Source organism: Tursiops truncatus, chromosome 13 (genome assembly GCF_011762595.2).
Source record: "Tursiops truncatus isolate mTurTru1 chromosome 13, mTurTru1.mat.Y, whole genome shotgun sequence".
Taxonomy (NCBI): domain Eukaryota; kingdom Metazoa; phylum Chordata; class Mammalia; order Artiodactyla; family Delphinidae; genus Tursiops; species Tursiops truncatus.
The window spans coordinates 46217376-46241868 of NC_047046.1; the positions used below are offsets into that span (position 1 = coordinate 46217376).

The 24493-nt window shown below is 37.9% G+C and overlaps 1 protein-coding gene across 1 annotated transcript in view; it reads left to right on the forward strand.

Annotated features, from left to right (window-relative positions):
* Positions 1 to 9546: 9546 nt before the first annotated feature.
* Positions 9547 to 24493, forward strand: part of DSG3 (desmoglein 3) — a 30980-nt gene continuing 16033 nt past the window's right edge. Inside the window, exons 1-8 of the mRNA XM_004326394.4 lie at positions 9547 to 9718; positions 17549 to 17584; positions 18106 to 18234; positions 19891 to 20046; positions 20635 to 20779; positions 22064 to 22230; positions 23088 to 23216; positions 23504 to 23689. Of these exons, the coding sequence (XP_004326442.2) occupies positions 9671 to 9718; positions 17549 to 17584; positions 18106 to 18234; positions 19891 to 20046; positions 20635 to 20779; positions 22064 to 22230; positions 23088 to 23216; positions 23504 to 23689 (996 nt within the window). The 5' untranslated portion in view covers positions 9547 to 9670. The remainder of the gene's footprint in view (positions 9719 to 17548; positions 17585 to 18105; positions 18235 to 19890; positions 20047 to 20634; positions 20780 to 22063; positions 22231 to 23087; positions 23217 to 23503; positions 23690 to 24493) is intronic.

Genomic DNA, 24493 nt, shown 5'->3' on the forward strand with positions numbered 1-24493 from the left:
AAGAGTTTTATAGTGTCTGGTCTTACGTTTAGGTCTCGAATCCATTTTGAGTTTATTTTTGTGTACAGTGTTAGGGAGTGTTCTAATTTCATTCTTTTACAAGTAGGCGTCCAGTTTCCCAGCACCACTTATTGAAGACACTGCCTTTTCTCTATTGTGTATCCTTGCCTCTTTTGTCATAGATTAGTTGACCATAGGTGCATGAATTTACCTCTGTGCTTTCTATCTTTTTCCACTGATCTATGTTTCTGTTTTTGTGCCAGTACCATATTGTCTTAATTACTGTAGCTTTGTAGTATAGTCTGAAGTCAGGGAGTCTGATTCCTCCAGCTCCGTTTTTTTTCCCTAAAGACTGCTTTGGCTATTCGGGGTCTTTTGTGCTTCCATACAAATTTTGAGAGTTTTTGTCCTAGTTTCATAAAAAATGCCATTGGCAATTTCACAGGGATTGCACTGAATCTGTAGATTGCTTTGGGTAGTAGAGCCATTTTCACAATATTGATTCTTCCAATCCAAGACCATGGTATGTCTCTCCATCTGTTGGTATCATCTTTAATTTCTTTCATCAGTGTCTTATAGTTTTCTGCATACAGGTCTTTTGTCTCCCTAGGCAGGTTTATTCCCAGATATTTTATTCTTTTTGTTGCAGTGGTAAGTGGGAGTGTTTCCTTAATTTCTCTTTCAGGTCTTTCATCATTAGTGTATAGGAATGCAAGAGATTTCTGTGCATTAATTTTGTATCCTGCAACTTTACCAAATTCATTGATTAGCTCTAGTAGTTTTCTGGCAGTATCTTTAGGATTCTCTATGTATAGTATGTCACCTGCAAACAGTGACAGTTTTACTACTTCTTTTCCAATTTGCATTACTTTTATTTCTTTTTATTCTCTGATTGCCATGGCTAGGACTTCCAAAACTATGTTGAATAATAGTGGTGAGAGTGAACATCCTTGTCTTGTTCCTGATCTTAGAGGAAATGCTTTCTATTTTTCACCATTAAGATTGATGTTTGCTGTGGGTTTGTCATATATGGTCTTTATTATGTTGAGGTAGGTTTCCTCTATGCCCACTTTCTGGAGAGTTTTTATCATAAATTGGTGTTGAGTTTTGTCAAAGGCTTTTTCTGCATCTATTCAGATGATTATATGGTTTTTCTTCTACAATTTGTTAATATGGTGTATCACAATGATTGATTTGCATATATTGAAGAATCCTTGCATCCCTGGGTTAAAACCCACTTGTCATGGTGTATGATCCTTTTAATGTGTTGTTGGATTCTGTTTGCTAGTATTTTGTTGAGGATTTTTGCATCTAGATTCATCAGTGATATTGGTCTGTAATTTTCTTTTTTTGTAGTATCTTTGTCTGGTTTTTGTATCACGGTGACAGTGGCCTCATAGAATGAGTTTGGGAGTGTTCCTTCCTCTGCAATTCTTTGGAAGAGTTTGAGAAGGATGGGTATTAGCTCTTCTCTAAATGTTTGGTAGAATTCACCTGTGAAGCCATCTGGTCCTGGACTTTTGTTTGTTGGAAGATTTTTAGTCACAGTTTCAATTTCATTACTTATGATTGGTCTGCTCATATTTTCTTTTTCTTCCTGGTTCAGTCTTGGAAGGTGATACCTTTCTAAGAATTTGTCCATTTCTTCCAGGTTGTCCATTTTATTGGCATAAAGTTGCTTGTAGTAGTCTCTTATGCTTTGTATTTCTGTGGTGTCTGTTGAAATTCTCCTTTTTCATTTCTAATTTTATTGATTTGAATCCTCTCCCTCTTTTTCTTGATGAGTCTGGCTAATGGTTTATCAATTTTGTTTATGTTCTCAAAGAACCAGCTTTTAGTTTTATTGATCTTTGCTATTGTTTTCTTTGTTTCTATTTCATTTACTTCTGCTCTGATCTTTATGATTTCTTTCCTTCTGCTAACTTTGGGTTTTGTTTTTTCTTCTTTCTCTAGTTCTTTTAGGTGTAAGGTTAGATTTTTTATTTGAGATTTTTTTGTTTCTTGAGGTAGGCTTGTATAGCTATAAACTTCCCTCTTAGAACTGCTTTTACTACATCCCATATGTTTTGGATCGTCGTGATTTCATTGTCATTTGTCCCTAGGTATGTTTTGATTTCCTCTTTGATTTCTTCAGAGATCTCTTGCTTATTTAGTAACGTATTGTTTAGCCTCCATGTGTTTGTGTTTCTTACTTTTTTCCCCTGTAATTGATTTCTAATCTCATAGCGTTGTGGTCAGAAAAGATGCTTGATATGGTTTCCATTTTCTTAAATTTACTGAGGCTTGACTTGTGACCCAAGATGTGATCTATCCTGGAGAATGTTCTGTGCACACTTGAGAAGAAAGTGTAATCTGCTGTTTTTAGATGGAATGTCCAATAAATATCAATTAAATCTATCTGGTCTATTGTGTCATTTAAAGCTTCTGTTTCCTTCTTTATTTTCATTTTGGATGATCTGTCCATTGGTGTAAGTGAGGCGTTAAAGTCCCCCACTATTATAGTGTTACTGTCGATTTCCACTTTTATAGCTGTTAGCAGTTGCCTTATGTATTGAGGTGCTCCTATGTTGGGTGCATATATATTTATAATTGTTATTAATTCTTCTTGGATTGATCCCTTGATCATTATGCAGTGTCCTTCCTTGTCTCTTGTAACATTCTTTATTTTAATGTCTATTTTATCTGACATGAGTATATCTACTCCAGCTTTCTTTTGATTTCCAGTTGCATGGAATATCTTTTTCCATCCCCTCACCTTCAGTCTGTATGTGTCCCCATGTCTGAAGTGGGTCTCTTGTAGACAGCATATATATGGGTCTTGTTTTTGTATCCATTCAGCAAGCCTGTGTCTTTTGGTTGGACCATTTCATCCATTCACGTTTAGGTAATTATCGATATGTATGTTCCTATGACCATTTTCTTAATTGTTTTGGGTTTGTTTTTGTAGGTCCTTTTCCTCTCTTTTGATTCTCACTTAGAGAAGTTCCATTAGCATTTGTTGTAGAGTTGGTTTGGTGGTGCTGAATTCTCTTAGCCTTTGCTTTCGATTTCTCCATCGAATCTGAATGAGATCCTTGCTGGGTGGAGTACTCTTGTTTTAGTACTTGCATCACTTTAAGTTTATCATGCCATCACTTTAAGTATATCATGCCACTCCCTTCTGGCTTGTAGAGTTTATGCTGAGAAATCAGCTGTTAACCTTATGGGAGTTCCCTTTTATGTTATTTGTCATTTTTCCCTTGTTGCTTTTAATAATTTTTCTTTGTCTTTAATTTTTGCCAATTTGATTACTATGTGTCTCAGCGTGTTTCTCCTTGGGTTTATCCTGTATGGAATTCGCTGCACTTCCTGGACTTGGGTGGCTATTTCCTTTCACATGTTAGGGAAGTCTTCAACTATAATCTCTTAAATATTTTCTCTGATCCTTTCTCTCTCTCTTCTCCTTCTGGGACCCCTATAATGCAAATGTTGTTGTGTTTAATGTTGTGCCAGAGGTCTCTTAGGCTGTCTTCATTTCTTTTCATTCTTTTTTTTTTTATTCTGTTGTGCAGCAGTGAATTCCACCATTCTGTCTTCCAGGTCACTTATCCGTTCTTCTCCCTCAGTTATTCTGCTATTGATCCCTTGTAGTGTATTTTTCATTTCAGTTATTGTATTGTTCATCTCTGTTTGTTTGTTCTTTAATTCTTCTAGGTTTTGTTAAACATTTCTTGCATCTTCTCAATCTTTCTCTCCATTCTTTTTCCAAGATCCTGGATCATCTTCACTATCATTATTCTGAATTTTTTTTTGGAAGGTTGCCTGTCTCCACTTCACTTAGTTGTTCTTCTGGGGTTTTATCTTGTTCCTTCATCTGGTACATAGCCCTCTGCCTTTTCATCTTGTCTATCTTTCTGTGAATGTGGTTTTTGTTCCACAGGCTGCAGGATTGTAGTTCTTGCTTCTGCTGTCTGCTCTCTGGTGCATGAGTCTATCTAAGAGGCTTGTGGAAGTTTCCTGATGGGAGGGACTGGTGATGGGTAGAGCTGACTGTTGCTCTGGTGGGCAGAGCTCAGTATAACTTTAATGCACGTGACTGTTGATGGGTGGGGCTGGGTTCCCTCCCTGTTGGTTGTTTGGCCTGAGGCAACCCAACACTGGTGCCTACCTGGGCTCTTTGGTGGGTCTAATGACAGGCTCTGGGAGGGCTCATGCCAAGGAGTAATTCCCAGAACTTCTGCTGCCAGTGTCCTTATCCCCATGGTGAGCCACAGCCACCCCCCCACCTCTGCAGGAGACCCTCCAACACTAGCAGGTAGATCTGGTTCAGTCTCCCCTGAGGTAACTGCTCCTTTCCCTGGGTCCCAATGCACACAGTACTTTATGTGTGTGCCCTCCACGAGTGGAGTCTCTGTTTCCCCCAGTCCTTTCAAAGTCCTGCAATCAATTCCCACTGGGCTTCAAAGTCTGATTCTCTAGGAATTCCTCCTCCCGTTGCCAGACCCCCAGGTTGGGAAGCCTGACCTGGGACTCAGAACCTTCACTCCAGTGGGTGGACTTCTGTGATATAAGTGTTCTCCAGTCTGTGAGTCAGCCACCCAGCACTTATGGGATTTGATTTTACTGTGATTGCGCCCCTCCTACTGTCTCATTTTGGCTTCTCCTTTGTCTTTGGATGTTGGGTCTTTTTTGGTGAGTTCCAGTGTCTTCCTGTCGATGATTGTCCAGCAGGCAGTTGTGATTCTGGTGTTCTTGCAAGAGGGAGTGAGAGCACGTCCTTCTACTCTGCCATCTTGGTTCCTCTCTCTCAAATCTTATTATTATATCACCTGAGATGGTGAAAAGGCCAGGATGAGGTTAGAACCAGGAGGGATGCTAGGTCTTTTGGATCTAACCAAGATCCAGAATTTACTTAGTTCTGGGTCCAGTTTCTTAGATTGCTATGCTCAGAATCTTAACTTTATTTCCATTTATTATAATCTGATAAATTATTAGCATTTAAATGAACATTTAAATCTCTTAGTAGAACTAAAATATATTTTTATATAAGTACTATTTTCTCATATAAGAAGCAGAAAAGAATTACCTATAATAAACATTATGCCTGGGGGAGGGGAGGGAGGAAGGACAATTTCGTACACTATCAGTGGGAATGTAAACTGGTATAGCCTTCTGGGATGACGACCTATTAAAAACTGTACTACATGTGCCCTTTGATCCAGCAGATATACTTGCACAAAATTTTTAAAGATATATTCATTTATTCACCCTGCAAATTGCTGGGAATAAGCTACTAAATGAAATAGACATGATACCTCCCGGATAGAGGGCACAGTCAAGTGGAGAAAGGCAATATAAGCACTCCAGCTAAGAAATAACAACGGACACATGGTACTAAGCCCTATACAGGCAGCAAATGGGGATGACAGATAAAATAATGGGGACAACAGTGCCCACGTTAGGGAGTAGGAAGAAAGGACCCCTCTGAGAAGGTCTCATAAGCTACCAACTGATCAATGAGAAGCAGCCAACCAGGCAGGAGAGAAACCGAGTGAAGACCTGAGGCAGGAAAGAGCGGGTGGTTTTTGAAGAACAAAAGAAGGTGCATGTGAGAAGGAAGGAGTGTGTGAAGTGGCTGGAGAGGAACACAGGGAATGGACCAGGCAGTTCCCTGGAAGCCACAACAGGCAGTTTTGATTCTGTTCCAAGTACATTGGAAGCCACGATTCTTTCAAAAATAGCAGTCAGGTTGCTGAGTGAGAGGAGGATTGGGTGAGAGGTGAGAACGGAACAGGAGCTCAGTCCTAGGCCCATTGCCTAGGCTGCCTAAGAGATGCCAGGAATCTGGTGAGTGTGGATGCCCAGAGAAGGAGGGAACTAGATGGATTCAAAATAGATTTTGTAAGTAGATTCCATCTGGTCAAGTTTATCTCCAACCAACCACAAGAACCAAAGAAAAATTTCCTAAAGAAACACATTGTTGAAGTGAACATGAGGCTCATTTGGAAAATTCCTCCATTCACACTCTTTATTACCTTATAAAAATATTCCCACAAATAAGCAATTGCCTAATCAGACTAAACAAAGCCAAAAGATGTTGACCCTAATCCACGGCATAAGTAAAAAATTTTTAAATGTGCATTCACCCATATTTACCCTTCTGAAATTTGGGCTTGAATCAATATATGATAAAAAAAAAATTGCACAAATCTTTTGAAAGAAAGAATTCCAGGAATTACAGAACCATGGTGACCATGCTGCATACTCTCTAATAGAAAATTAGATCAATAGCTCTATTTTCACTGATTTTTAAAGTTGCAGACTGTTCTCTGCAAATGCACAATTATTGCATTCTCTGACATTTCTGGATGCCTTCAAGTGATGATCCTAATGAAAGAAGTGTATGATTTCCATTATCTCAAATAACAAAAAGTGATGTATCACTACATTGGCAGGCCATTTCAGGATGTATGTATCATTTTGTTAATGCATGATTTGTGGAACTCATACCTTAATTAATGAAGTTGTGGACATTCAAGAACAATTAAATATCAAGAAGTAGTGATGTCTGACATATAAGATATAGTATATACATGTTTCCAGTCAAAACAAACAAAAACCAGTGAAGGCCTGCCAGTGAAAGCAGTCTTATTAACATCCTCTACTTGGTGAATAATAGAACTGCTGTAGATAATGAGCATTAGAAACATCATGGAAACCTCTGAAGCCACTGCCTCTTAAATAAACACTCATTTTTATTGTTTCACTTCTTATGCCATGGTTCAATTTCCAGCAGATTGAAGAATGGTCTCTTCTTACACCTACGATGTATTGTATCTATTGTCCAATTCTTACATTTTTAATATGATGCATCAAACGAAGCACAATACACACATACAATGAAGCTCCTTTTTAACGATTATGATTATTATTGTTATGATCCTCATTTTTATTTCAGTTTCTTGAGTAAAAGCCAGTTTCAAGTTGGGCTTATGTTTCCAAAGCCATTATCTGGAGAGTAATAACATAACCACTCAACAAAAACTATTGGAAAATCCTCCCTTCTTTCCTTTTCACAAACATAAACATAAACAAAAATAGCAAGTGAGAACACTGCTTAGTCCAGAAGACACAATGCAATGCACTCCCCAGCAGGAGTAACCTCCAGGCCACCTTCTTATCACCATGTAAATGTGGCCCCAACACAAGGATGCTTCATTACCTTACTGAGGTTCCCAATCCTGCAAAGAAAAAGCAGTGTTGGCTTAAAACACTGTCAAGAGCACATAGAAGGAAGATTAGGGGAGTCCTGTCTGCCTACAGAATGCACAATGGGATCCGTCCTTGCTTTCTGAAACCCTCCTTAACAGGGAAGAGTAAATGGAGCCAGCCTGAATCAGGCCAAGTCTGGTACATTACTCTCCTCTAAGGGTGCCCATACCCTATTTACACCACCTAACCAAGAATCCTTAGATGGTATTTCAAAATACAAAAATGAAATACCAGTTAAGTCCTTAACCTGTGTTCAGGTGAGGAAAGAGTGAAGTGATAATCAACATTTTAAAGTCTAATTAATTAAAATTGTCAAAGAAGGGACTTCCCCGGTGGTCCAGTGGTTAATACTCCACGTTCCCAATACAGGGGGCTCAAGTTTGATCCCTGGTCAGGGAACTAGATTCCTCATGCCGCAACTAAGAGCCCGCATGCAGCAACAAAGACCCCACGTGCCACAACTAAGACCCAGTGCATCCAAATAAATAAATAAATAAATATTTATATAATTGCCAAAGAATTGAAGCTTTAGGAAAGGTAAATCAGAAAAAAAAATTGAGTCGTATCTAGAATTTAGTCCAAAATGCAACTTATGGGTATTCCTAGGAATATCATAATTCACTGCTATCACTTTTTAAATTTCTTTTGTCTTTAGCACAATAATGCTTTGAAGAAATTGCAAGATATTAAATTATGGAAAAAGGAAGGAATTGAAAGTTCATTATGTTTTTCTCTTTTTCCCTGCCCCAAAGTTTAGAATGTTATTCATAAAAGCTTTCTGTACTCACATTATTTTTAAAGAAGTTTCTTTTTAAATTATAAAACTAATACATTCTCATTACCAAAATTAAGAAAATACATACAACCATAATGAAGAAATAAAATACATCCATAATCACTTCATTCAAAAAATAAGTTCTAGTATATTAAGGTGGTTCATTCTAGTCTTTGACCATATGTATGTATTTTTCATTATGCTATAAGAAAAAAGCCCCAGTATACATACATATAAACCCAAAACTCTCACCAATGTTAAACAAATTCAGATACTAAATTCAGAAGCAACCAACACTTCAATTGCCAAATTCTGCATTATACAAATCACTAAGTTCAATAAAGCTCATCTCAGCTTCTATCCCCTTACTTTTGTTAACTAGTCCAGTCACAGACTAGTGAATATACTTAATGCCACTCAGCTGAAACTTAAAAATAGTTAAAATAGTAAATTTTGTTATGTATATTTTACCACAATTTTTAAAAAGACAAAAAAAATCCCACAAGATTTTTACCTATAAGGTGTTTTTTTCCAACTCCTAGACTATAAAATCCTTTCTGTCTAAAATATTCTGATTAAATGGTTTCCCTGGTACTAAAAAGCTTCCAAAACCTGATGCACAGATACTTATAACATTGTTTTTCTACCAAACATTTAAAAAAATATTCTGGAATGTTAAGAGTGCTCTTAACTCTAGTGTTATAAGCAAACTAAAAAGGTGCTTTAGTAGCTTTTCCCCATCCCATAACTTGAGTTGGAGTCCAGGAGTTTAGAAGTGCACAAGTAAACAGCAGTGAGCAGGGTATCTGCTCTAGAGGAAATGTAATTAAAAGTGCACAGAGTTAACCTACTTCACTAGGCAAATTAATTTTTTAAAAACTTATAAATGAAAAGAAACACAATAGAAAGGTGTCATCTGAGTATTATCAGGGATCTGATTTTGCAATGCACAGCTTATATATTTCAAATATCCAAGGCACCATATGCGTTTAGTCCAATTTTATTTCCAATTGTTTTCATTCAAAACTTGTATTAATAACTGCTTGATGTGATGGTTTTCTTCTTCAGATTTGTAGTTTCTTTCAATAAAATTGAAAGCCATATTATTGCTTAACACCTAAAATATATTTTGCTTAACTTTAAATCTACTCACATACACTCAGGCTAAAAATAAATGCTCTTCCACAAGTTAGATTTGGGGGAATTTTGTAGGCTTTGTTTTATTTTTCGGTTTTAATTGGCACCATGAGAAGCAGCCAACTAGATCCTTTTTCAGTGTAGTCAAGGTTAACTTTTTCACTTCCACACCATGATTAGTTTATCATCTGGTACCTTCCTATTAAAACTGTAAAAACCAGCCTGTGAAGCCTGTGAACTTTTCTTTCAGCTTCCAACAGAGGATTTCATTGCTTCAGGAATTGAGGTGTGTCTAAGTTTTTACCTGGGAGCAAGAGTGATGCAAGCGTTTCTGGTTTAGGGTGGGGAGGACCTGCATAACAGGCTGTCTGCAGACTCCTGAAGACTCTTGCTGTCCTGAAGACAGCAGAGACGCTGAGAGGGCTTTCCTTAGACATCGCATGCAGGCGGTTGGAAGGACTAAAGCAGCAGCTCCCTTGGATTTGTTCACCAAGGAAATCAGAGACAATGGCTTGGCTCCTTTTCAGAACCACAGGGGCTCTGGCCATTTTAATGGTAAGTCCTATTTTTTTCTAATAATTGCAAACTTTCCCTGTTTCCTTCCTTGTTAGAGAATGCTATATTTGACTGCTGAATCCCTATTATAAATTCTAAAAAGAGTTCAGTGGAAATAAACATTTTAAAATGAAACTGTAAAGATTACCAATTTCCCCCTTTTGTTGCTTTTTTTAATGTTGTATTTTCACATAAGAAAATAAGGCAGATGATAGAAAGGAATTTGAAAGTTGCCATTTAGCAATTCTTTAGGTAAATAATTAACTAAAGAATTAAATAATCCTGGTCTCAAGTCTATTTTCCACAACACCTTCACCTTCTTCAAAGTAATGCTTTTATTCGTCTTTTTATTCATGCTTTTATTCTAATACACAAACTAAAACACATAAAAGAGAACGAGCTCTATTTTCCAAGGTTTTATATCTCTTAAGGATATGGCTAAGAATTGTACATGCCTGGTCTTGATACCTGACATGTTTTTAAGTAGTCAAAGACCATGGAATTAGAATCAAAGCAATGTTTGACTCTAGAGAAGTTGGGAGGGTTATTAAGAAAACAGCGTTTTATGTTTAGCCTTTATGTGCAAAAGACATCCAACCTTTGGGTACAAAAGAAGACAGAATATCTTATAAGCCAGTTCTTCAGAAGAGTAATACTTTTGTGGATTGGGAAAGTTTTATATAATATTACATAAAAGAGAAGTGGAATCTGGAGAGCAAAGCACTAGCCTGGATGTTACAGACTAATTTTTTCCTTAAATGTGTTGTTTTAGTAAAGAAGAAAACTTGTCACAATATTATCAGTTACACAAAGATATCAAAATAGTGAAATATACCCTAATGAATATTTTTTAAATTCCTAATACTGATTCCTCGTTTTATCAATAATAAATTGGGTTGGCCTACACATCAGTTTCCCTCATTTCCTCATCTACAAAAATTGAGATAATTGAACTTCAAGAAGTTATAGGGAGATAGTTCTCAAGGAAGAACATTCTAAAAATTAAATATGTTTAAAATTAGAATAGACTGCCTGTGAGCCAGTTTCCCAGCCTTCCTTCTCATGGCAATGGTCAAGCGGAAAAATTGGTATCACACCCTTCTGTTTGAGTCTGTTTCTATTATGACAGGATAACTAATTGTTTTGGCAATCTAATGAATTTAATTGACCCAGGAACATTGTAAAAAGAAATGTGACAATTGTAATGACTTCCCCACTTTTCCAGATGGTCCTTTCTGAACTAAATGAACTGCAGGTAGCCTCATAACCCATCTGTCCAAGCCAATGACCAACCTGGGAAGCTAGGGGATATGTGGAAGGGAATGTCAGAATAGTGTTGTCACAGAGTGTGACGGCCACATGCTTAGAGGAGCTTCTTTCCCTGCTTTGACATGTACCACTCTCAGTTACCATTCTGGTTCTGGAGTGACTGTAAGATCCTTATACTGAGGGCTGTTTTATTCTTCTTTTTATCCCCAATGCCCACCATAATATCTGTCTTACAGTGGATGCACAATTGTCTGAAGAATGGATAAATGAATGATTGAATGAGGTCTCTCTCAACTATAACTTCCCCTCACGGTGCCTCTATAATGCTAGTCATGGAAGAAGCTATGAGGGGTTAGAACATTTTGCTCCCCTCAGGAAAATTTTACAGGCACACATACACAAACACACAAGCTATTTAAACAACAATATAACTTCATACATAATTGTTAAACTGAGAGGTCTGGACCTGCTCTTTCCAATATGGTAACCAGTAGCCACATGTGGCTATCAACCACTTGAAATGTGGTTGATCTGCATTGAAATGTGCTGTTAAGTATAAAGCATACACCATGTTTTGAAGATTCAGTATGAAAAAAAAATGTAAAATTTATCATTAATAATTTTTATGTTGATTACATATTGAAATGGCAATATTTTGGACATATTAGTTTAAAATATATTAATAAAATTAATTTCACCTTTTTAACCTTTTTAATATGAATAATAGAAAATTTAAAATTATATATGCAGCTCACATTTGTGGTTATTATATTTCAACTGGATGGTGCTGGTCTACTCTTAATGCTATTAGTGGAAGGCAGTGTCAGTCAGAGGTGAGGTAGGCAAACCAGGCTCCATGGACCAGGTGAGATTTGAGCTGCTTTTTGATAAGTATAGATGGGCCACAGGGAGATATCTTCGGTTGTCAGCCCAGCACATGCAAAGGCAGGCGCAATTATGGCACTTGCCTAGAGGAAATGGACACACTGATTTGGCTGGAATGATAGTCTGCATTGGAGAATCTGGACATGAAGTTAAAAAGGCAGATGAGGGTCAGACTGAAAAGTGCATTCTGTGAAGGGTAATGAAACCCTTTTAGAAGTGGGGAGCCACCCAGAGTTTCGAAATAGCTTGGTGATGGGAAAAAACAATGTTTTTAAAAGCACTGTGGAGTGGGAAAGCAAATCTTTTGTTATTAAAGGGTGGGGTCTGAAAGTTGGAAGACCTGTTTGGAGGTTTTGAGTTAATGACACCAACCTATGACCATACAAGTGTTGCCTAGAGAGGTAATATATGAAAGCTAAGTCACAGACTCCATTCTATGCCTGTACCACTGACTCATTCCAGGCCTTGCTTCCTTAGCTGTCAAATAAGAATAATCATATCCCCCTGACTAATGAGAATGACCACAGTAAGAATAAAGGAGCAAAGTGCACAGGAAAGTGCTCTGGAAAACATAAAGTGCTTTGTAAGACTCTAATTCCTATTATTTGTAATATTTTAGTAATAAAGATGAATCTTGATGAAGCAATCCAACTTCCAGTACTAATAAATATATGAAAATTAATTTCCTCCTGAGCCTTTCCAAAAGTTAAGATTCTAAAATCAGAATAACCTTGCCAAGAAATTCCAGCCAGCCCTGCCTGACTTGAGCAAAACTTAGGAAAGATGTCATTAGTTCCACCTATTACCGCTCCCACTTGCTTAATACCCGAAACCGGTTTTCACTTAGAACACTCAGTGTCCATGACGTTCCTCATAAACTTCTTAGCCTTTGTCTCTTCCTTTCCTGTTAAGAGTCATTCTGGAGCTTCCCTGGTGGCGCAGTGGTTGAGAGTCCGTCTGCCGATGCGGGGTACACGGGTTCATGCCCCGGTCCGGGAAGATCCCACATGCCGCGGAGCGGCTAGGCCCGTGAGCCATGGCCTCTGGGCCTGCGCGTCTGGAGCCTGTGCTCCGCAGCGGGAGAGGCCACAGCAGTGAGAGGCCCGCGTACCGCAAAAAAAAAAAAAAAAAAAAAAAAAAGAGTCATTCTGATAGCCTAAGGTGAGGGCTTGCTTTGGAAAGTTCACCACAAGAATTACATAGGCAATTGGCTACTATCCCTAATTATACTATGAATAATTGAATTTGTATAACATGCACATTTTTCTTGCATGGCCACTGCACAGTTGGCCAGGCTCTACACTGCACAATGCCAGGAAGTGCATTCACATAAACTACAATGTGAACAGTGCCCTCTGGAGCTGTGCAAGGAGCAACCTACTCAATTGTATGGTGGAGCTCTGGTTCTTATCTTTTTCTTTTTCTTTTTGCGGTACGCGGGCCTCTCACTATTGTGGCCTCTCCCATTTGTGGAGCACAGGCTCCGGACGCGCAGGCTCAGCGGCCATGGCTCACGGGCCCAGCCGCTCCGCGGCATGTGCGATCTTCCCGCACCAGGGCACGAACCCGTGTCCCCTGCATCGGCAGGCCGACTCTCAACCACTGCGCCACCAGGGAAGCCCTCTTATCTTTTTCTGATGCTCAAGAAAGAGAAAGTCCTTACGTGCCTTGACATGAATAATAATAATAAAAGGTCACTTAATATCACAGTGGCTCTTTTACACCTTTTTTTAGAAGTCTGGACAAAAGTAATTAACACGTATTAAGCAGTTACTGTAGGCTAGGGATCATCTATATGCTTTAGACGTGTTAATTCATTTAATCCTCACAACAAACCTATAAAGTAGAATTATTATTTCTATTTTACAGATGAGGAAACTGAAAAATTAAGTAATGTTCCCAAGTTATTCAGCTGGTACCTGGTGAGACTGGGATTTTAATTCAGGGATTCAGGATCCAGTGTCCAATTTTCTATTGCTACATTTGACTGCATCCTACACAGTATTTAAAATGAGCTCTTGAAAACAGCCATGGGTATTTGTTTTCACCTCTATCATGACACAAGGCTTAACTTTCTAAATTGAGCTTACTCTAAACATCAGTTATTAAAAATTGAACTGTCCTAAATTAATTTTTAAGTAATTAAACATGTATCATTTTTTTCAATTAAAGAATTTGCCTTGATTAATACAAAGCTTATTAAAATACTTCCAGGTTTTTAAATTTTAATTTTAAAAAGTCTCTCTATATATAAAGCTATGAGGTATCATAAAATATAAATCACTCATTTCTTCTGAATTGTACATATGAAATTTATTCCAACATGTATTGAATGACCTCTATGATCTGACACATAAATAATCTTTGTACTTAACCAATTATAAAAATAATATCACCAACCTATGTATATATATTTCATGAATTTTTCCAAAAATAATTAATAATTTTAAAAAATCAAGTTTAAAATTTGTAATGATTTCTTTGAATTACCCAATTCATTCTATAAATTTCCCAGAGGGGAGTGGGTGTGATCCACTCTTATCCCATTCTGAGAAGAGTGGCCATGCCCTAGCCTGGCTAGGACTAGCTCCGTGGATCCAATGCACAGTCTAATAGTCTGTCCTTCCCCACACTGAAGTATCAGATTACTCTAAACAAAACCTTGGCCAACTCAGTAAAAAGCAATTGTTATTATATATGATATTTAAAAATCCAGTCACCCATATCCTCAAAATATATTTATTGTGGACCTACCATACTCAATAGGAATCTTAATGATATAACTACATACATTTTAATTAGCAAATAGGGCATGTGAATATCAAATCACTTTATGTCATATGCTTTTTAACCTAATAATCTCATTTGCTTTTAATAAAATATTTCTAATTCTTACGTATGCCAAGGTATTTAGACCATATCAATGCTTTAAAAACCATGTAGTCAAAATTATAAAAATAGGGCTTCCCTGGTGGTGCAGTGGTTGAGAGTCTGCCTGCCGATGCAGGGGACACGGGTTCGTGCCCCGGTCCGGGAAGATCCCACATGCCGCGGAGCGGCTGGGCCCATGAGCCATGGACGCTGAGCCTGCGCGTCCGGAGCATGTGCTCCGCAACGGGAGAGGCCACAACAGTGAGAGGCCCACGTACCGCAAAAACAAAACAAAACAAAACAAACAACAACAACAAAAAATTATAAAAATAACCAGGAAACAAAGGGAAGAAAGAAAAGTAAAGAAATTCTCAAGATATGGAGTGTTTTCTCCACATTGGTATTTCCTAGACTCTAGGCCACAAAAAAAGAAAACTCAGTTGATTTACATTGTCAAGAAGCTATTGAAATATTTATTACATATTCAAAATACTTATATGAACAAAGTAACTAAAACATCTAAGTAGCCACATATAAGTATTAATTAACTAAAATAGGAAAGATTCTTTAAAACACTATTCGAAATAATGTAAGCCTATGATTATATGTCTCAATACACATATAAAGAGCACTGCATTATTCAGAAGTGCCCCATATTCCTAGAAATACAAAAAAATCCCATTTTCACAATATTCCCTAAAATTGGAGAACATTCTTGTTGGCCTGACTTTAAAAGAGAGGATGGGAAACAGTAAAGGTCTGGCTGAGTGACTTCTCTAAGGGCTCTGATTCATTGAAATGATTGAACAAGTAAGAAACACCTGTCTGCAATGCTCATTTTCCATAGTTCAGGGTTTGTCCTTCCTTTGCTTCCCAGGAAAACAGAAATCATGTCTTAATGTCTACTAGAAGAATCATTCTCCGTGGGGCTAGTACAAACATGATTCATATTTTCTGGATGACTCTTTCTGGTTTTCCTGTAAAAGAGATTGTGCCTGGTCCATCCCTCCTCTCACGTGTGGCTGAGTTGTTCTTATGAACTGAGAAAGTAGTACAATGACTACATTGCTCTGGTCTTTTCTCCCAAGTAACTCAGGATATTGTTTAATAAAGAGCAGCAAAGCTGTAAAATCATTTTGAGACCTGTTAGAACCACAAGTAATGGTTCTTTTTCATGACAATTTTAAAAAACACCCTTTGAAATAAAGATTTTACTGAAATTTTTAGAATGGAAGGGTCCTGGCATTCTATGTCTGGTATGATTATTCCTTTGGTTCAGACTGGGACCTGCCTCTTTATTATAACCTTCCAAAATAAACAATGTAATAAATCTACATTGTTTCAGGAATAACTGCAGCCTTTGCCAGGAAGAAATCTAAACTGACTATCATATAACTTTCTTTCTATGACTAGTTTTTTTTCTATTTATTTACATTGACTTTGGTTAGAATCTAGTGTAGTGGTGATGTGCACGCTTTAGAGTCAGGCTGCAGGGGTTCAAATCCTGGCTCTCCTGGGGCTGTTAGTTGGGGCAAAGTACTCATCCTCTCATGTCTCCATTTCTTCATCCATGAAATAAGGATTACAATAATAGAATCTCCTTCAGACGACTGCCATACTAAGTGAGAGAGTAAACATAAAGCTCTATGAATAGCAACTGGCACAAAAAAAGTCATTTTTTTCTTCTGATTTATTTTTCACAATCTTTTCCCTAACAGATTCTCTTCAGATTAGGTAATCCGTGAGTCACAAAACATCTGCTGAGGGACAGGTATTGTACGAATTGCAAGAAGAAAAATAATACAGAAGCAATGATTTGGGAAGTTTGCAATTCTCTTGGCTTGATATCACAATGCACATAAAGCCATAAGAAATAATAAATCATGGTAAACCATTACGAGCGAAACTGCATGTTATAGAATATGTGTTGTACAAACTGAGAAAAGGAGACATCAGTAAGGACAGTTTCATGGAGACTGTTGGAACTTGAAATCATCTTAAAGGATGAGGAATATTTAAGTGTGTGAAGGGAAAGAAGAATGCATTCCAGGGGGAAAATGACACAGATGAAGGTCCTGTACGCCCTTGAGAAAGTGAAGACCCTGGCCCACCTGGCTTCATTTTACCTTTATTTTTAGTTTTTTTCAGATCAGTATGAATATTAAGCTCAAATTTAAATTGAACTAGTAAGGCAGAGATGCGCAGATCCATGTCCCACAGAAAACAACACTAGTGGTTGGAATAGCATATCCCGATCTTTTACGTTTCATTCTCTAAATTAGACTAGTTCCTTTCCACTCTCTCCACTCTTATATGACTATATGCCTTACCTTGCAATTGCAACTAACTAATACAGCACTGCCTTTGTACAAGTCAGTAGCGTAGGTCATGGCTTTTAATAATCTCCTATGGCACTTTCTGAAGCTTATCACAATGATGCTCATCATTGTTTCCCAAAGCAATAGCTTCCATAGCTCCCGGGAAGTGTTTATAGAGCAACCAGGTAAGAAATGTCGGGTTGCTGCAACAACTGTTAGAATTTTGAAAAGTCCAATAGATTCTCCTGTGTATCATTGAAATGCTGTAGTCAGATTAAAGAACTGAAAGAACTTGTTTATACGAAGAGTATTTTCTTTTTTTTGGAAGGATTTTGCCCTTCGAATACTGCATCTCCAAATCTACTTCTTTTGAAATAGAAACAAACTACAATATGAACAGCAGAATGTAAAAACCAGGATTATTATCTTATATAATTACTTATTTGAAGAATTCACATTTAATTTGACTTTATTTAAATGTCTACAGGTGGTCCTTTTGGTTCATGGAGAATTGAGAATAGAGGTAAAGTATGAAAAAGTTTTTTGTAATTAAAGTAACAGTTTAGTTAAAAAATTAAAATTGTACTCAGGAAAAATAAATATTTAATGTTTTAAATTATTTAATAATTTAATTGTGAAAATATAATTAAAATTCTAATTGCTAACCTAATCATATTTAAATACTAGCAAGAATAAGTGTCATTATTGTAACTTATCTCATGCATTCTTCTTATCTTAAATAAATTAACAGGTTTTCATTAAACCTGTCTTTTATGCACAGAATAGTTAGACGTTGTGGAATATATATAGAAAATATAAAATATAATTAAATGCTAATATTAAAAATCATACAGCTCTGTAGCTATTCTAGTTATTTAATGTTTCTTCTTTGCTTGACAGTGTGAGGGAGAGAAAATTAGATATTTAACAGTCTGAGAGATCTTGAAACATAGGAGGCTCCTCAACCTAGGTGTCTATAATTAATACTCAAAGCAAAAATTTCCAACAATGTGCATAATAAAATGGAATCCCTTTTTACATAAGACAAAAGGACAACATGGAGAATATGAGACAGCGGTACAAGGCAAAAGGAGATACAAACGTGAATGGGTGAAATTTGCAAGACCCTGCAGAGAAGAAGAAGACAACTCAAAAAGAAATCCCATTGCCACAGTAAGTCTTATGAGCAGAAGTAACATTTTCAGAATAAATGTACTAGATGTAAATTAAAATAATATGGCAATTCCAATTAGCAAAATGCAGACTGAAGAGTCCACAGAACAAATAACCTGGTATCTTCAACAAAACAAAAAACACAGTAATAATAGTAATAACAATTTAAAAGAGAGAAAGATGAAGGAGCTATAGCTTCTAGAGTAATAAAACATAATTAAGAGACATTTCAATCAATTTCAATGGCTACACCTTTTTGGATTCAGATTCTAGCAAACAAATAGAAAAATTATATAGAAAGTGCTTTGTTTGGGGCAGCAAATTATGCTCAGAGAATAAGATTTTTATCAGTAATTTATTTAACACGGGTTCACTGCAGGAGTTATAATAATTTCACAAGCCAATAACATATAAGATAATGTCTCTCAATAAACCAATAAATACCGTACTCCTAACCACAAGTAGATTAATCACACTATTGTTCCAGGCAAGGGAGAGGTTAAAGGAATAGAGTACAAATGTAGTTGAGTTGTACTTTTCTACAAGTTGGTTCTTGGGAGAGCCAGTTTAGTCAACCACAAGCTGATGTCCAGTGCAAAAACACAAGCCCCTTATCACTAGAGCACGTTACTAGGGAACAGAGGCGGTGGTACTGGCAAGCAAGATCGTGGTTTTCACCACTGCCAGGCAAAGAGCTGCCTTGCCCAGGCAGGAGCTAATAATGCCCCAAGGTCTTCAAGAGAGCTATTTAGGTCAGCAAAGAGTTGCCTTGCCCAGACTGAACACTCTCAAGAGGTCCTCATAATCTCTTGATATTTAAAGCTTAAATGTCCCCCAGCCATTATGGCTGCTCCACATGTTCGTATCAATAAGCCCCCAACATTGCTCTCCAATAGCTGAGCTACTGAGTGTTTATTGACAGCCACGGATGTCCATGACAACATCCTGACACAGCTTTCTCAACATAAGCAACTTCACTCTTAGAACAAAACAACTGTATTCTTAGATTTTTTTTTTAAGTGGATTTGAAATCATACCATACCAATACACAGCAATAAGATAATTAAAGATGGTTGACAGTCAACATTGGATTGGCCATGTATTCAGAATTGTTGAAGCTGGGTGATGAGATATATCAGGCTCATTATATTCTTCTAACTTTATAATATATTTGAAGTTTTCCCTATTAAAAAGTTTAAAAAATAATAATAAAAGCAATGCATTCTAATATTAACACTTACTATATAATCCCTTCCCCTTTTTTTCTCCAGCTCCTCCTTTTTAAACTAAAATAAATGTCTTTTTTGTTTTTTTTAATGTTACCTGCGAAGGAAGGGAGCATCCAGAAGTAGCCTTGTCAATATTAAGTGTCCTTGACTTTCTCTCAACCTTTTAACATCACCATGGTGACCACAATCTGGGCAAATATTCTAAAGCCAGAATGATTAACGACACATTGGTCCATAGTGGTCAACAGAAGCAAAAATTTGAGTTTATTTCACACTCCTACTATCTATCAAGGCAAAAAAGGAAACAGCACAGTGTCAAGAAAGTGTGAATAAAATGAATAGCTGACTTGAGAGTATGGAGGAGAGGAGGGGAAGGAATAGGCCTGAGTGATGATCACCTTAACATTTTCGGTATTTTGGGCTACAGATTACTTCAGACTTCAAAGCAACCCAGAATATTACCTACCACATTTCTGGAATAGGAGTGGATCAGCCCCCTTTGGGAATCTTCATTATTGACAAATACACTGGAGAAATTAACATAACAGCCATAGTTGATCGTGAGGTAACCCCAAGCTTCCAAGTAAGTTTGTGTCTTCGATATCGGCCACCCTTCCCCTGGTGCACAGTGGCTTTAGGGGGTTAATTTAGAAGAGAGATCAGTGCATGAATCCATCCACCGACAAATAACAATATTAGTCCCTCTACAAAGAGCCTCCCCTGGACTTCCCTGGCAGTCCAGCGGTTAAGACTCTGCGCTTCCTCTGCAGGGGGCGCAGGTTCGATCCCTGGTTGGGGAACTAAGATCTTGCATGCCTCGCAGCATGGCCAAAAAATTAAAAAATAAAATAAAACAAAGAGCCTCCCCTTATGGTTGTGCCCCTGAAGGAATACCCCAGGAGGGTGCATGAGCGCTCAACTCCAGCACGCTGTTTGCCAAGAGCTTCATGCTGCCAGGAGACACGTACCAGCCTGCAGGAAGGGGCAATTTGCCCAACTGGTACGCCCAGAGTCGGCACTTTTTCCTGCTTTGTCTCCTCTCTGGGGAAATACTTTTCCTCTTTGCACAAAAGCACTGTACATGCCAGGAGAGGCCTTGTCTCTACAAGTTTTAATAATAGGCAAACTAAAGTTTGTAGAATGTTAATTAACATTTCCCCTCCTTTTCTAGATTACCTGTCGTGCTCTCAGTGTCCTGGGACAAGAAGTAGAGAAACCACTTATACTAACAGTCAAAATTTTAGATATAAATGACAATGCTCCAGTGTTCTCACAAAGTGTGCTCACGGGTGAAATTGAAGAAAATAGTGCTTCGAGTAAGTCTTAACTACCATTTTTAATTTTTTTTTTTCAGATACAAGTATCACTATAGTACATCATTTTTACAAGCTAATTTATCCTCTTAGTTTCATCAGTAGTTTTGAAGAAAAATTCGTCGAGATAACCTGAGTCTTCCTTTCTAATATTTGTGGTTGAGCTACTTGTCCACTGGCAGTGTACTATATTTCCAAGTTGTGATTGTTATCAAGTCAAAGCTTATCCTAGTCACAAAGCTAAGGAGGTGGCTTTAGGCAACCTGGATGCATCAGTTGGGCTTTTTTAGATTATAAGGGACAGAGATACACTCATTACTTGGATAATGGGGGGGAAGGGAGAATTATAAGTCCAACCAGCAAGGGAAAAAATAAAGAGAAAATAGTCTCAACCTCAACACAACCAACCAAGGCTTAGTGAGAAGTGGAGGATTTTTACGGAAGGCAGCGCAGCTCACCTGATTGACAGAGACAGTAAGAGATATTGCAAGTGACATGTAATATTTTTTTAGCACACAGATAGTTTTTTTGTTTTTTTTTTAATTAATTTATTTTTGGCTGTGTTGGGTCTTCGTTTCTGTGCGAGGGTTTTCTCTAGTTGCAGCAAGCGGGGGCCACTCTTCATCGCGGTGCGCGGGCCTCTATCGCAGCCTCTCTAGTTGCGGAGCACAGGCTCCAGACGCGCAGGCTCAGTAGTTGTGGCTCACGGGCCTAATTGCTCCGCAGCATGTGGGATCTTCCTGGACCAGGGGTCGAACCCGTGTCCCCTGCATTGGCAGGCAGATTCTCAACCACTGCGCCACCAGGGAAGCCCCACACAGATAGTTTTAAGATTTTTTTTTTAATTTTTTAAATAGATTTATTTTATTTATTTATTTATTTAATTTTGGCCGTGCTGGGTCTTTGTTTCTGCACACGGGCTTTCTCTAGTTGCGGAGAGCAGCTTGCGGTGCGTGGGCTTCTCCTTGCGGTGCTTTCTCTCTTGCGGAGCACGGGTTCTAGGCGTGCGGGCTTCAGTAGTTGTGGCTTGTGGGCTCTAAGGGGCAGGCTCAGTAGTTGTGGGCACGGACTTTGTTGCACCGCAGCAGGTGGGATCTTCCCAGACCAGGGCTCGAACCCATGTCCCCTTCATTGGCAGGCATATTCCCAACCACTGTGCCACCAGCGAAGCCCTCTAGTTTTAAGATCTTAAATGACAAAGATCAGTTTGAAATTGTGCCGAACATTTCATGTGAACATAATGTCAATCTTTACATATTCTTTAATAAACTTCTTCTGTATTCCTAGACTCACTGGTGATGATCCTAAATGCCACAGATGCAGATGAGCCAAACCACTTGAACTCTATAATTGCCTTCAAAATTATCTCTCAGGAACCTGCAGGCACACCCATGTTCCTCATAAGCAGACACACCGGAGAAGTCCACACTTTGACCAGTTCACTTGATCGAGAGGTAAAGCAAGGCACTGGGGAGCGTTCAATAACTCAGGATTCTGTTGTAAGAATGCTAAGAGAGGTGACTCCTTTCTACCTGAGAATGAAAGGAGGAAGGAATAGAGGTTCCCAGGACTCACGTGGCCCAATCTAGGGAAACTCCTTGCATCCTAGTGTGATTCTGCTGGGGTGGGATGTGTACTTGAGACCTGCGCAATCAACTGTACCTAAGGAAACAAGTATCAGCATACCTGTGGGAGTTAAAGCGGGGGAGTTAAGGGAAGGCACTGCATGTACGACAGAGACTGAACTGGGGTTAATCCCTCATATGATGGAGGAGAAGGAAATTTCTTAGATGGAGGGAGAAATTTCTATCTGGAGTAAAGCCTTCTCTGGTGTCATGCTTTTTCTCCTTCTTTCAAATTTACTCCTACTTCCGGAATACTAAAGAATCCCGTTCCTCTCTCTGCTCCATTGTCCTACCACCACATCTCCATCAATGCACGCTACCCCATCAGACTCTGTATAACTTTTATACAAGTGAGTTTCCAAACAGACCAGCAGGGAAGCTCTGTAAGTGAGTTTCCCTCCGATAAACATCCCACCATCCTCATTATCCCTTTTTGCTCTAAGTGTACTATCCTGCCCTAAGAAGCTCAGAGAAAACCTGTACTAGCCTCATAAAGACTTCCACCTAACCACCCAGAGCCCCACATACCTCCTCTATGATGGGCAATGAAGTGCGTGTGGTCCTTCTAGAGAATGAACCACGAACTTGAATATTTTCACCTCCTTCCCATGGGAAGCAAGTAGTTGTCATTCGTATCTCTGGCACTAGAGATTAATCATTTTTCTTTATTTTTCCTCCAAATTTAGCAAGTTAGCGAGTATCATCTGGTTGTGAGTGGTACAGACAAAGATGGAGAAGGACTTGCGGCACAATGTGAATGTAGCATTAAAGTGAAAGATGTCAACGATAATATCCCAAGCTTCACAGAATTGCAGGTGTGCCTTTCATTCCTTGAAAAATAATTATATATTTTTTTTATGTTATACCTTGCCATCCTAATCCAGGATTTGCCTGCTTGCTGGCTTTTATTTAAGCTCTCTGCGCTTTTCTTTTAAAATAAGCTATTGTAAAATATGAGAATTCAGTAACCAGCAAGGAGGCAATACATAATTAGAGAATTAATGACTAATGCCATTCAGAATGAATATAATTCATTTAGATAAAACCTGCCAGTGAGTCTTAAATTTTGCTTTTTTAAAAATTTTTTTTTTTATTTTTTTAGTATTCAGCAAGTATCAAGGAAAACACTTTAAGTTCTGACTTGCTTCGATTTCAAGTAATAGATTTGGATGAAGAATTCACAGATAATTGGCTTGCAGAGTATTTCTTTACCTCTGGAAATGATGGGAACTGGTTTGAAATACAAACTGATCTCACAACTAATGAAGGCATCTTGAAGGTTGTTAAGGTAAGGTCTGATTTCCCTCCAGTGGGAAAAATGTTCTGTATTAACCAAAACTATTACTATATTTTAACCAAAACTGTCATAAATAAACTTTATTCACTTATGAATAATAATACCACTTCTTTATAGAAAACATAAAAAACACATAAAAGTAGATAGAATTTTGAAGACACACATAGCCCCATTACCTAAGGAAATTCTCTTAACATGTTGATTTGTTTCCTTCCAAGCTATCACACTTTCTATAGAAACACAAACACACTAATATACATATATTTATCGGTGTGCCTGTTTTATGCGCAAGAAAGTAAAACACACTTCCTGACTTAAACTCGGGAACAGACAAGAATACATGGAATAGCTGCTTGTGAATTTGTCAACTTACTTTAAATGGATTAGCTACGGTCCTCAGAGGGAAAAACAATGTGACTTTTTCTAGAAAATGGAAATGTAAAAACTAAATCTGAAAAATAAAAAATAAATAATTGAGTAACACTTCCATTTAACAGGCTTGGCTACAATAGACCCTTCATCTGAAATAACATAAGGCTATTTATGCCTGGGTATTGTATAGACTAGAAAAATATTACCACTATTTCAGGACATTCCTTGCCATAGAACATTGGACTATATCGGAGCTTCTCTCTTTAATTCTGTGACTCCAGTAGAATGACAGATCCATAATATGCCTTAACAGGGAGATCCCTGGAATTCTAGATTGTTGGAAGCCACATAAGTGGTTGCTATTACTCTGCTTTTCAGAGTGGGTTACAGCCATCCTCAGTTGCAAGGGTTTTGTTATAAACT